Genomic DNA, 15,031 nt, shown 5'->3' with positions numbered 1-15,031 from the left:
CAGTCATGCCCTGTAGTAATGGATCATTAGTTGGCGCTTGGACACACATGAAACACCACTAAAAGGTTTGACATGCACTTTACTACATTACACACTAGACTGCATGTTAAGATTCCTTTTCTTCAGTCCATCACAAAGATTGAGTTATAATGTGTTCAGGGTTTAACTTATTCTTCCATCATTACACTTCTCCATCTCTCTCTCTCCCCCATTTCACCTTCACTCCCCATCCCCCACTCTCACTCTACCCCTCCAATCCCAACCCCCTTCTCTCTATCTGAGACATGGCTGCTTGCCGAGAATACTAATCATACCATCAACAGAGCATCATAATTCATCCTGGTGACATAATGTACTCACCAGCCTACAATTCTGTCTAGGGCCCAAATGGCCCCCTATTCCCTGGATGATGCACTCCTTTAGATCAAAGGCTATAGGTCCTGGTCAAAGGCAGTGCACTAGGCAGGGAGTAGGGTGCAGTTTGGGATGTCATCGCATAGCACTAATTTATCAAGACTGTGTGAAGTCGTATTAGTATTTTCTGCTGATGTCAGCAAGTAAAGCCGTAATAAGGATTCCTGAGTAACATAATTAATTGCTAAAAGTCAATATTTCTCACTTCCCTCTAGTATTATCGGATTTCCTGTATACAGAAGAACATTTGGGGTATGGCTAATGTAGGGTTAAATTCCAAATGGCACGCTATTCCCCTATTTAATGCAGATATCTATGCCATTGGCCCTTATCTGATTACCTCTTTAGAAAACAACATGTTGTCTAACTAATGACTGTTAAGATGAGAAAAGAAGCATAGCTAAAAGCTTTAACACACCCCCTCCATCCATCCTGCTCACCCTCCTCTCTCCCCCCATCCCCCCTCCCCCCCTCCCTCCCTCACTCCCTCACTCCACTTCCTCCCCAGCACATGTGCCAGAACACACTGCCATACATGCCATAACTACAGCGTGGGCTAACCAGGTGACCTGCTTGCTTCAGCGGCCGTTGATATTACAAGCTCCGGAATCTAAGACGGAGTGCCCAGGGTTGTTATTCAACGGCCAGGAACATACAGGGAACCAAGGATCTCCTGAAGCAGAGTGGGAGAGTGTGGTTTCCCCACCAGAGCCTTATTACTCACCCACGAATGGCCACATGCAAAAGGAGGAGTCGTAGAATGCTGGCGGTGAACAGGCCAGGCTGGCATAGTTGGCCCTATCCATGGCCCTATCCATATTGATTATCAGCAGTTAATCAATATTCTACATAAAGGCCCTGGTCTGTCCGCCCCACATGATAAACAGAGAGAATGTAGGAAGCCCCACCCTGCTTCATAAGCACATTCCTGTTCCCTACAGAAGTAGTACACTAGAAGAGGTTGTCAATCCAGATAGTCAGAACCCTCATAACTCTAACCCTGTACCTGAAAATACATGGATACAGTACATGACAATACAAGGATAGAATGTTCCATCTCCATAACCCTAATCCTAACCCCTCAACCTAAATCTAACCTTAATTCCAACATAACCCTAAACCTAACCCGAAAATAAAAATGTTCCTGGTCAGAACCTGCTAGAACACCTTGCAGGGATCATGTTGTCATCTTTTACTATCTTTGCGAGGACTTCTGGTTATAACCAGGATTACACACACACACACACAGCCACATACACACACACTTAGCAGAATGAATTGCTGATCCTACTATCAGAAAAAGCCCATCCCAGAGCCCCATCCCAAAGCCCAGCTGAACACTAGAATTAAAACGAAAGGTTAAAAAGATAAAAAGGCTGGCGGGGGAAAGAAGTGAAATAAAAATATTAGACAGTTGGGAAAAAAGCAGAGTAGATGGAGGAGGTGAGGCAAAGAAGAGACAAGAGGAGACGAGACAAGAGGACACGAGATGAGAGGACACGATACGAGACGAGAGGACACGAGACGAGACGAGAGGACACGAGATGGGAGAAGTCAAGGGGAAAAGTTTTGTGTGCCCTTATGAAAATGTAACTTTTAAAAATGAGTGTCCTGTAAAAACATCACAAAATAATGGTGATCACCTGATCCACACATTTCTTTATGATGTATTAAAATGGAGGATAATGAGCTGGCCAATCACCAGCATAGAGAATGAGCTGGCCAATCACCAGCGTGGAGAATGAGCTGGCCAATCACCAGCGTGGAGAATGAGCTGGCCAATCAGTGGTCTGGTTGCAGGAATATATTTAACGGCCCGCTATATGTAAAAACTACTCCAACATTAAAAATATGCTTTTTAATATCTGCAATCAAAAACATGGTGGTATGAAATCTATTTCACTAATCAGTAATAACAGGTCATATTTATGAGAAATCTGGGAACACTGGGCAGCAGAGAGAAGTAAAGTTGGAGAAGTAGGGATGGAGGGAGAGAACTGAAGGAGTCAGAGGAGATACTATGTACTGTAGGAGGAGTCGAGAACAAGAGATAAGCTTATTCGGGGGTACACGTCTCTCGAGGACTGCTAGGTAGGGAACCAACCTTGGGAATAAAACATCCTGACCTAAAGCGTCCTTTTCGTGTGTTGGGGCCCCTATATATAGCCAGCTCGTCTGCTGTGCGTCAGTAACTCCGTGAGACCTCGACCATACAACCCATTATTCAACCATAAGCTCACCCAACTGCACACGGCTCTGCAAAATCTAGGTTGCTGCGTACTGTTCAGGGACAGCGGGCTAGAAAAGAACAAAAGTTTACCCAACGTTAACATTTTTGGGACGTGTTAGGAAAAGTGTCATCCTAATTCTAGTGGTCAGGAAACAAGTTTCAGACGTTGTACGCTGCCATCCTTACAGTTTTGGAGACCGGGATGTGACGACATATGACCTGGCCTAAAAAAGTTTGAACTTTGGCATTGAAACGGCGATGGCTATATGTTCACCACAAGGAACATCCAAATTCATAACGCACAAGTCAAACCAATTACAAAACTGTTGAAAGTCCGGCAACATAATCCCCTTTCATTTCACTAATCCATTTTTAATGTGAATCGACTCACTTCCTGGGACACTGGTAAACGAGTAATAAATAGAGACAGATGACGGATCGGAACCCTGTAAGTGAATGTTGCAGGATAAGCATAAGAGCTATCTGAGGACAGTACATTGTGAGTCCATGCAGATTAGCTTGCTCCTCCCCTCATCCAGCTCCTCTTCTCCCCTTACCTAGTTCCGCCCCTCGTCCAGCACCTCTCCTCCTCTGCTCCTCTCCTCACCTCATGCAGCCTTCTCCTCGCTCCTTCTCACATAGCCCATCTCCTCTCCTTCCCTCCACTGTTCTCCTAAATTAGCCCCCCTCCCCTCCCAAATCACCTCACCCCCATCCCTCCCTCCCCACCCCCGTCTCCTCACCCCCATCCTCCCCTCCCCACCCCGGTCTCCTCCTCCCGTCCTTTTTCTCCTGTTCTCATCTTCTGCAGCTGCCTTCTGTCTGCGCACCAGCACATTCCCCTAAGATCAATCAGATTACATAAGATCACTGCAGTGAGAGAGAGAGAGAGACACGGAGAAAGAGATAGATAGAGAGACAGAATGCAGAGTAAGAGACCACAGTGTCTTCACAGGGCTGTGCTCCCCCTCCACGCCTAAGGCCCCCTCCCTAACCCTCCCTGAGTCCCTGCCCACCTCCCATCTCTCCCTCCACAGCGCCATGTTAGGCCTTAGTGCAGTAATGGTCACTTTCATCATCCTGGTCCTTGAGTGCAGAAGGCCAGCGCCACTAGAAATGACCTGTATAGCACCTGTATTGGCAGGGATGCTGGTTCAATTGCCGCAGGGGCCAGTGTTAACATCCATTCACTCCTTGTTGTGACAAGGGCCAGTGTTCACATCCATTCACTCCTAAATTACCTCAATATCGAAATGCAAACGTGGAAGGAAAAATAAGATATATCCAAAAGGGACTCTCTACAAAACTCGGAAGGCTAGGAATAACATCAACATTGTTATGCTGTAACACACAAACTTCACCATGGTTACCGATTCCATTTATTTCCCCACTGTTTAAAAAAGATCCTGTGTCTACCAGGGAGCACCAGGACTCTGAGGCAGTGATCGATACATCATGACATTATGTTCACGTGTCCAATTTGACATTCATCAATCAATCGTCAGACCCACAGATGTCCTGTCTGATCACCACACACTGTATCTACATACCTTCTGTTGTTTAGACCAGTAAAACACACACACATAAACACACACACAGGTAAATATTAGGGTAAGGTTTAAGGTTTAGGGATAAAGAACATAGGGAATAGGGATTTTCTTTCTGGTCCGCAGATAGACGGAAACACGGTCTGTGTGTGTAAATGTAATCAGCAAATTAAAGAGGACTCTGATTGCGGTACAGCAGAGAGGGGCAATCCCTCTGTTATTGAACTCTTATAAACAAATGTCTCCCTTGATGACATCCTCCTATTCATTTACCAGCTGAGGCGATGAGCCAGTGAGAGGCTGACGATGAGCCGTTGAGAGGCAGACGATGAGCCAGTGAAAGGCTGACGATGAGCCGGTGAGAGGCAGACGATGAGCCAGTGAAAGGCTGACGATGAGCCGTTGAGAGGCAGACGATGAGCCAGTGAAAGGCTGACGATGAGCCGGTGAGAGGCAGACGATGAGACCAACCCAGGTTTGATTCTCACTGATTCTGCTGTTACCAGACCATCCAGGTCACATGACCATAACCCATTATAATAAGACCACACCACAGTGTTTCAAAGGGTTGATTGAAGCAATCTGAAATTTGCTAGCAAGGGAAAATTTTATCCCTTCATCTTTTCAACCCCAGCTAGTTGACGAATAGCTCTGCAAACCTCTCATTCCCGCGACAACATCCCAAATGGCTTGCTAACCTCTAGATTGTGCACTAGTTTTGACCAGGGCCCTTAGAGCTTGTTTAAGGGAAACCTGTGCCACTTGGGATGCAGGCTGTGACTGATTGGCCAAAGAGGCGAGGCCTCTGCATACTGATTGGCGGAAAAGGAGAGCCCTCTGCCTAATGATTGGCTGTTTAAGGACTCATTGAGCTCTGATTAATTGTGTTTCTCGCGGCTCATAGCAGAACAAAACTGGCTAACTTATCAGAGGGTCGCTAAGCGTCATTGTGTGAGACAAGCGACAGGGTTTGACTGATGAGAGCGTTCAACACAGTGTCAAGGGACAGATAGCTGTAGTCAGCTACCAGACACATGGCGCCAATCACAACCAATCACTAATCACCCCAGTGGAAAAGAGAATGAGAGAAAGAGGGAGGCGTGTGGAGGGAGATGGAGAGAAAGAGAAAAATATACATAGAGAGAGAGGGATAGCAAAAAAAGAGAGGAGGAGAGAGGGGGAGAGAGGGGGAGAGAGGGAGAGAAGGAGGCGTGGAGGCAGACGACAAGAAACATGAGACCATGGCATATAATGGTGATTGATGATGAAGGCAAGGTCTAGCACCTTCAAAGATAACTATTTTGAACTTCCTAAACGAGAAAATAAATAGTTATTTCTGCTTCCCATTACTTCACATTACGTATTGCCTTCTATTTTACAGGCAGGAGACTAATTATAATAATTCTGCAAATAATTTGTAAAGTGGGAACTGACCACAACTACGTCTAAAATAAGACTGTATTAGATCACAATGAGAAGCATTCAAACACATTCTTGGGGTTGGGGGGGGGGGGGTTCTCCTCATGTACATAATTGGGATCACATTTTCTGAATTTACATTTTGTATTTGAATTCTGCAATTAAAGCATTTCTTTGGACACAAAAAATCCTAATTAATAGTTTAAATAAATATATGAAAATACTGATTGACCACAATAATGAGGAGGACTAAAAAAACACTACAGATACTACAACCTCACATAAAAGGATATAGGATAAGAGAGTGTTCTTTCAGTCACTACAACCTAACATAAAAGGATATAGGATTAGGATTAGATACACTATTAGGCACCAACCCCAAATAGTGTCTTTCAGTCACTTCAACCTAACATAAAGAGATGTAGGATTAGAGAGTGTTCTTTCAGTCAGACCCAATCAAACCCCATATATAGGAACATAGGATTACAGGGTATGGTTTCACTCAACACAACGCCACATATCTGTGTGCACCATATCCATTCCAGCTCAACCAATTCAATGGCAGCATGCAGTAAAAGGTCCCCGACTCCCTCCCTCCCTCCCTCCCTACACTCCCTTCAACCCTCCCTCCCTCCCTCCCTCCCTACACTCCCTTCAACCCTCCCTCCCTCCCTCCCTACACTCCCTTCAACCCTCCCTCCCTCCCTCCCTCCCTCCCTCCCTACACTCCCTTCAACCCTCCCTCCCTCCCTCCCTCCCTCCCTACACTCCCTTCAACCCTCCCTCCCTACACTCCCTTCAACCCTCCCTCCCTCCCTCCCTCCCTCCCTACACTCCCTTCAACCCTCCCTCCCTCCCTACACTCCCTTCAACCCTCCCTCCCTCCATCCCTCCCTACACTCCCTTCAACCCTCCCTCCCTCCATCCCTCCCTACACTCCCTTCAACTCTCCCTCCCTCCCTCCCTCCCTACACTCCCTTCAAACCTCCCTCCCTCCCTCCCTACACTCCCTTCAACCCTCCCTCCATCCCTCCCTACACTCCCTTCAACCCTCCCTCCCTCCCTACACTCCCTTCAACCCTCCCTCCCTCCCTCTCTCCCTACACTCCCTTCAATCCTGCCCTCCCTACAACCCTCCCTCCCTCCCTACACTCCCTTCAACCCTCCCTCTCTCCCTTCAATCCTGCCTCCCTCCCTACACTCCTTTCAATCCTCCCTCCCTCCCTTCAATCCTCCCTCCCTCCCTACACTCCCTTCAAGCCTCCCTCCCTACACTCCCTTTCCTCCATCACCCACTCAGTCTCCTCTCTCTACGCCCATCCCTCCCTGCCTCCCGTCAAAAAGAAAGGTCAGGTTCAAAAGGCAGAAAGCTTGTTGTTCTTCAAAGGCCTCCATGTGGTGGGATCCTCTGCTGTGATAGTACAAGGGAGGCCGCCTCCTCCTCCTCCTCTTCCAGCTCTTCCTCCTAGCTTCTGGCACCTCTTAGTAACCCACAGGAGGTAGCCAACTCAGGTTAGATCCCGTTCCCAGTCTGACTGACCTCCACTCTTGATGCTAGGGAAACACCAGCTCAGCACATCAGGGACAAAGCCATTTCACCGTCGCTAGGAGACAGACGGCCACCACAACATAGTAATACCACACACCAACCCGAACCCCAGCCACCCAAACACACACATACACAATGTTACCTAGTAGAAACGCTAGTGCTACCTGGACACAAACAGACACACACACACTTCCAGGTGGCAAAAATTTGGTCCAGGTGCGTCCATGCCTTAATAAGTACAATTAGTGTAATTCCTCTCCCACAACCTCAGGAGGCAGGACAACACAAGCAGTACAACCGAAATAACGATCTCCCGGTCAACCCGACCCGGTCAAACCCAACTCAGTCAACAGAACTCCAAAATCTGACCACCTGAACAGTTTCTTTCCTCATGCTGCTGCCCTCAGCAACTGGCCATCTGTCCCACAGAGATTAAAAGACTCAAAACTGTAAAATGAAAACAGCAACGTACAGCACCGAAAACGTTGCCAAGACGGACACGCAAATACAGGAACCACGAGACCGTAAATGTGTACATCAACCGTAAATGTGTACATCAACCACAAATGTGTACATCAACCGTAAATGTGTACATCAACCGTAAATGTCTACATCAACCACAAATGTGTACATCAACCGTAATTGTGTACATCAACCATAAATGTGTAAATCAACCGTAAATGTGTACATCAACCGTAAGTCCATGTACATATAATATACACACAGCACATTTCCCTTTGACACTCTGTATCTGCTACACCGTTCTGGCTCTTCATCACAACAGAAATATGAAAGGAGAAATGCTAAATGAAAAGAAAGTGAAGCTTCTCCTCCACTGCCCTTGTCACCCCACAGTTACTGTGATGTACTGTAGTGAGAACACCCTCTGGGAGCCAAAGCCTCTGGCCAAGTGTGATCTGCAGGGTGCGCATGTGGGTCTGGCATAGGGACAGTGTGCTTCGCTCTGCATGCAGGCCACATTCCCGAACACTTCACCACAGAAGAAGACACCACCACCAACACTAGCGGGGCTCAGGTGAAAGGGAGACAAATAGGGCCTGATAGGAAGCTGATAAAGAGACTCGATAAAGCTCAGTGTGACCCAGACAACACCAGGGAGGAGGGAGAGTAGTTCCAGAAAGCCCGGAGTCAGGCAGAGACGCACTGTGGTCTCCAATGAGAACGGCGTCCTGGGTGGAGGTTAAGGAAGTCTGCGGTCCAGGGGAGATAAGGCATAGTCGGCTGGCGCCCCATTAAAAGATACCTGGTGCAGCGGAGGAACAACATCCTGATGGTGGTGTGTGTGTGTGTGTGTGTGTGTGTGTAACTATATTATGGTAACAGGAATGTCCCCAAGCTGTTGTTAAATCAAAAAATCTATGTGACCATTTCGAAAAAGGCTAATTGTTTGGCTTAAGTGTTAGACTTAAGTTTAGAATTTGGTTTAAGCATTACCAGTTAAGTTAGGTTATGTTTAAGCATAAATGCTACATTCCTGAGGTTAAGTTAAGGTTACGTTGAAATTGAGGTTAGGTTTAAGGTTTGGGTTATGTTTTACTAAGGATTAGTGAAAGTTGGCTAGTTAAAGGGCAATCGACTATGGTGTCCCCATTTAGATTGCTTGGTAAATGTGTGTGTGTGTGTGTGTGTGTATGTGTGTGTGGTATGTGTTTGTGTGTGTGTACACCTCCCTGACCATGCTGGGCCTCCCAACAGCCCATCCAAGTCAGAGACCAAAGCAGTTTAGCTTCAAAGGCAGTTACTATAAATCTTTCAGGTATGTCGAATGTTCCGCAATTTGAAAATGTACTTTCACAGAAAACCACTGGCTTTTGTGTATTTCTTCACTGTCAGTCAGGCCCAAGGAAGATTCTCTGCCGTCATGGCGTCATCTAATTTGGGAACCTATTGAAATCTGCCTAACACAAAGACTCGATTACATGAAGAATCCACAGGGTCTGCCTCGTAACATGGAAACAAACAAGGGACCATTTTGCTGCAGGCCATTTATTCCCGGGTGAGCATCAGCATAAAGCCTCTGAATTTACAGAGTTCATTACTAGCACTGGAAATAGCTCCCCACTCTTTGTGCTGGGCTGCGATGGCCTGAGGCTGCAGGTTTATTACAGACTAACAGTAGATCCCTCCAGCGGTCTACACAGCTATTCTGCTTTTCGGCCACCTGCACATCAGAGACCTTGTGTCCTGCTGTAGTTCACCGTCTTCAGTGTCCCTGTGATAGCACACGGGCCTCAGTCTCGACATCACTCCGTCCTCTTCCTGTCGGGCACTTCCATTCACGTCCTCTTCCTGTTCCCTTGGTGACAACGGCCAATCAGAGGGGCCCTACTAGGGTGTGTTTATTACTCGGGTCGAAATGTTCAGTCAACGGAAATAACTACCGATACTGCCAAACAAAATATAAATATTTTTTGAAAAACAACCGTCTTGCCCAGACCGCGACCAACTCCACAGCAGGTTCGGAGGAGTCAAAGTTCAAGACGAGCCACCAATTCACACCTAGACTAATTAGTCTAGGTGCGAATCGACCGAGCTTGTTGCCATACTGCTCGGTCGACCACAGTGTATTCCCTGGCAGAAACGCGCTTTGAGGTGACCACAATCCCCAATCGGCCGACAGGGCGTCACTGCAATAAAAACAGGCAGTCCTGTCCCCCGTCCACCCGCCGCGACCCTGGGCAACGCTGAGCCAATTAGCACTGCCCTCTGCGGGACGCCCGGCCTCGGTTAGTATACTACGACCAGAAACCAAACGCCCAGCCACAATGACGGAGCCGTACTGCGAAGCCGTGACTCAGAACACTACATGCCTCAGGGCAGAAGGTTTTCCATTTGGACCCAATGTTCTCCATTGAAAGAGAAACTGGACTTAACACACAACAACACAAAGACTCTGAACATGCAGAAGAGTCATTTATAACACTATGCTTCAACTGGCATCAGTTCATCTAACTGACTACCAGAGAGACGGAGAGAGAGAGACAGAGAGAGGAGCTGCTGATGTCTTCTGACAGCTTGATCGATGCTGCTCCCTCTGTCGTAACGTCCCAAATGCCTCAATATTGCCTCTATTCGCAGTGCACTACTTTTACAAGGGCACACGGGGCTAAGGAGGAAAGCAGTGCTCCGTGCTACATAGGGAATATGTTTACATTTGATGTGCGTGCAGCGTCGACTTCACGTCAGTCCCACTCATCCCGTCCACCTGAGTTCACGAGGCAGCGGACAAAGGCCTTTTAACGTTGTTCATGGTGATCCTGACTGGAGTGTGGGACTTCTGACGGTAATTCTGACTGTATCAATGTTCACCCTGCGCCGGTCTCACGGGGAAAAGCATTGACATTATTGGAATTATCAGTGGCCAATAAACAAACAGGCATAATTCAGATTGGTGACCACGCAGTACTGAGAGAAAGACATCTGCTTACAAGAACAAAAGATCTAAGTCACACTGCGGTCTCTCCTCTCCTCCCTCCTTCCCTACTCTCTCTCCTTCTCTCCTTTGTGGGTCGCCTGTCTTCGGTCGCCTTTAATTACAAAGTAAATCAGCGAGTCGGTGTAGCGCATCCACAGCGTCCAGACCAGAAACGCTCCATTACGACAAGAGGTTCCACCAGCCACGCTATTAGCCGCCGCCAGCCGAGGGCAGGGCAGGTTGGCCGAAAGACACAATACATTCAGATGACAACGTGCACAACGTGCAGGACCCCGACAGAGGAAAGATGGCACCCCATGAACCTTTCGGTACTGATATCTATAGCTAGGGCCGTCCAGGTGTTTTGGCTCTATATATTACTATACCAACTGGGCATGGGTTCCTACACTAGAATAACGTATGGCACTGATGCTGCAATAAGCACATTAAGAGTGCTGGCCACTTCAGCTTTTGTAAGTACTCGGGAGTATCCTAGCCTTCCTGAAAAGGTCAGCACATCTTCAATAATTCACGTTCCCGTTTAAAAAAATAATAATCTGACCTGCTGTGAAGAAAATGTCCCATTATTTGCAAAGGACACGTCAGATACACTGTAATCTGACTGTCGAAAACGTGGTTTATTTGGCCAGACTATGATATTCAGCAGATGAGGTCACCCGTACAGCGTTGCTGAGGGAGGACAAACCTTCATTTGTACCGTAAGCCATGAGGAAACAAACCCCCAAGCCTTGTCACTTTATGTAGGCTAGGGAAAGAACACTGCAGCTGCTGGAACACTGGGTCAGCTAGCATGAAAGGTTGGGACTCGGGAGACAATATGAAGAACATCTATAGGTGGAGAGTCAGAGGACGAAGAGGGAAAGGAAAAGATGACAGGAGCTGGGGGAAGAAGAGAAGAAGGAGGACAAGAATTTTAAGGAGGAGAGGACAGGGTGAGTGAGGAGAGGACAGGGTGAGGAGAGGAGAGTACAGAGTGAGAGAGGAGTTGACAGGGTGAGAGAGGAGAAGACAGGCTGAAAGAGGAAAGGATAGGGCGAGTGAGGAGAGGATGGGTGAGTGAGGAGAGGACATGGGGGAGTGAGGAGAGGACATGGGGGAGTGAGGAGAGGATGGGTGAGTGAGGAGAGGATGGGTGAGTGAGGAGAGGACATGGGTGAGTGAGGAGAGGACATGAGTGAGTGAGGAGAGGACATGAGTGAGTGAGGAGAGGACAAGAGAAGGTAAGAGAGGAGTGCATGGATGGAGAAAAAGGTGGACGAGGCGGAGAATGAAGAATTACTGATGATAATGAAGAGGTTCCCTTAACAACATTTATCTAACTAGGAAGGAAGACATTAACTATTGATGAGAAGAGAGGACTAATCTCTCAGCAGAAACTGCTGCTACCACACGGTGAAGAATAGGTGGAGGAATGTGTAATGGAGGAGTGACTGACTGACTGGCTCCACCCTAGCCTCCTCCATCTCCCCCCAACTGGACGGTAACCGTGGAAGCCGTTCCCAGGGATACGACAAAAAAAACATACAGTTACACTGCCGTAACAAACAGATGTAATGCCCTGACAGCTGTGTATTCTCATACCTCCGTCTTACGCGGACGCTTTCGCTTTTCCACACGGCTTAGTTGTGTTCTGTGGCTATTAAGTCCAGCCCCCATTTGTATCTATGATGATATTGAAGCTAAACCAACAGGCAATACATAGCGCTGTTTCATTTAGCAGCAGGCAGACAGACAGACACACGGACAGACAGGCAGACAGACACACAGACAGGCAGACACCTCATGTCCTGTTATTTGTGGTGAGACAGTGAGAGGAGGAGCAATCAGCTATTGATTTACATTTAAACTCTGCCTTAGTGGTGCAGCATGGTGAGTCAGGGAGGACATGGGTTGGGAGGGGAAACGAGAGCTTGGAAAATGGCCACAGAGATTTTGAACACTTTTTTTCCCCTTCCTCTGGGCATCAGTCCAGTATGCCAAACAGATATTGACAGCGGTCAAAGATGCTAAAAAAATATTATGACAATAATTACAGGCCATCACAAGTGATTTTCAAAATAACGTCATTTAAAGCATCATTTACTGCACATAGAGGATCAATGACTGTGTCTTTGTGAAGATTAATTACAAAGTAAATCAGAGGTCCACAGCAAAGCATACAAGCCAGGCAAGGCTGATAACACACAATTAGGCAGACAACATATTAATCAAAACACTGCTTAATCTACATGAAAAAAAACCCAGCAAGATTCTATATGCTGCTATCTTTAATGCAACAATTGTTCTTATGTTAAACAATGTTCCCAATCCAATGATGGTGAATGATGAATTCTAATGATGGTGAATTTGAGTGAGCTCTCCAATTCGCCTGCGGTAGTCGAGATGAACAGATACACAACTGAACAAGTACGATTGTAGAAACGCTGTAGCAACAGTCTAGGCTATCAACAACTGCAAAGCTATTCCTATTCATCACCGCATCTCCCTCCCACCCTCAACATGACTGTCAAGTCCATCTCACGGCATGCAGACGACTGCAGTAGCGACTCCACAGAAAGGATGGAACAAAGTGTTATAAACTCGAGTGATTCTTCAACCCAAGGATCCAAAAAGTCTATTTTATAGATAATATATTGTCCACTGCCGCAATTAAATTCGGGAAATACATCTAGCTAATAACTGTTTTTCTTTTCCCTTTTTCCTGCTGTTTCACTACGTCGGCATCCCTAGGCTACAACATCAAGCCATCATTTGACACCCACGATGCAATTTCCACAATATAGCACTTGTAAGATGTATTGCTTGGTGATGATGCAACATCGTTCCATGAATCACGTTCAACATTCATTAACATGGTGGACTATAGATGAACAAGTAGTAAAAAACGACGTGACATAAGCTGTCTATTATAATTCACCGCGCTCGCTCGTCGCAGTAGCAAAGCGCAGGAGCTTGCGGTAAACTCCGCGCAGCAGCAAATTGCCAAAACGAGTCGTAGGGTCCTAGCTAACGATGCAGCACTGATGCACACAGGCTACCACCAAAGCAACCGCAGCAGTTATTAGCCGACATGTACAGTATAATTGCTTTGCACTTACAGTTCGTAAGAACTGGATTTCATCTTCGCCAGCTTCTCCCCCTTCAGCCATGGTTGCTGACCGCGGTAAAGACCCGACAGAAAGCCGGATGGAGAGTAGCCTAGTCGAGGCGACGGGCGGGCATGAAGCTCCAGCTCCGGTGATGCTGCTAACTCTAGCGGTGAAATAACCCAATGTGTACTGCCTCTTTTTCATTGGAGGCTTGCATATTTAAAGGGAGGAGTTGTGCAGGTGTCTCTGCGCTGACTCCCAGACTTGATCGCTGCGCCCCCTCTTCTGGTAAAAGTTAGAAACATATGGTGCCGCACCTGATCATACAGGTGAAGATAGGATACGACACTACTAAATACTCATTGTTGAAGAAGAAAGTTCATTGGTTGCACATTTTAGGCAGATTCGGCAAAATTTTTGTTTCAGGCCCCTACACAATGCCCTAGATTAGATAGTAGTAGTTCAGTTCAAAGTATCAAATGTACCGAATAATACAGCGTCATCCTGCACACTAAAATTATTGTGACATGGCACACGTACGTAGTAAGAATGAAGAAATATATAAAGCAAAAAAATATAGCAGTAACTAGAGAAAAAAGGCTACATTTGAAAAGAATAAGGATGGGGAATATTAACAATATGAGTAGAAGTAATGAATATTATAGATACGTATGAGTGTAATATGCATGAATGGTACATGCAAAGGAATATTCTAATGTACAATAAATGTACCTAAAAAGACATCAGAGCATTTGGAATGTTCAAGTGTGATTAATATGATCATAGATCAGTGTTGCTGGTTGAGGAGCTTTATGGCCTGAGGGAAAATACTGTTTGTGAGTCTGGAAGTGCGTGTCCCGATGTCCTGTAGCGTCTACCAGACGGCAGCAGTGTGAACAGACCATAGCCTGGGTGGCTGTAGTCTTTGATGATGTACCGTGCTTTCCACAGGCATTGTGCATGGGAGATGCTTTGCATGGAGGGGAGATGGCAATTGATGACGCAGACACAGCCACCATCTGGAGGGACTTGCAGTCTGCAGCTGCCGTACCAGGCAGTAATGCAGCCTGAGAGGATGCTCTGTAGGGTGCACCTGGAGAAGGTGGTGAGAGTTTTTACAGACATGCCAAACTTCTTGAGTCTCCTCAGGAAGTATAGTCATTTTTGGGCAGTTTTCACTGCTGAGTTTGCTTGTCTGGACCAAGTGAGGTCATCTTTGATGAACACACTGAGAAACCTGAAGTCGGAAGACCGTCTCGACATCAGCTCCTTTGATGTGTATGGGGGCACGACCCCCCCCCCCCCCCCCACCACCACTTCCTGAAG

General features: G+C 46.9%; 1 protein-coding gene across 12 annotated transcripts in view; it reads right to left on the bottom strand.

The window, feature by feature from the left end:
- The window catches only part of ryr2a (ryanodine receptor 2a (cardiac)), a 185,757-nt gene extending 171,883 nt beyond the window's left edge, over positions 1-13,874 (bottom strand). For all 12 annotated transcript variants that reach the window (XM_034292561.1, XM_034292564.1, XM_034292565.1 and 9 more), the window contains exon 1: positions 13,715-13,874. In XM_034292561.1, the coding sequence (XP_034148452.1) occupies positions 13,715-13,765 (51 nt within the window). In that variant the 5' untranslated portion in view covers positions 13,766-13,874. The remainder of the gene's footprint in view (positions 1-13,714) is intronic.
- Positions 13,875-15,031: the final 1,157 nt, after the last annotated feature.

Source organism: Esox lucius, chromosome 6, assembly GCF_011004845.1.
Source record: "Esox lucius isolate fEsoLuc1 chromosome 6, fEsoLuc1.pri, whole genome shotgun sequence".
In the NCBI taxonomy this organism is placed as follows: domain Eukaryota; kingdom Metazoa; phylum Chordata; class Actinopteri; order Esociformes; family Esocidae; genus Esox; species Esox lucius.
Note: the sequence above shows the minus strand (reverse complement) of the source record. Positions and strands in the feature narration are given on the sequence as shown.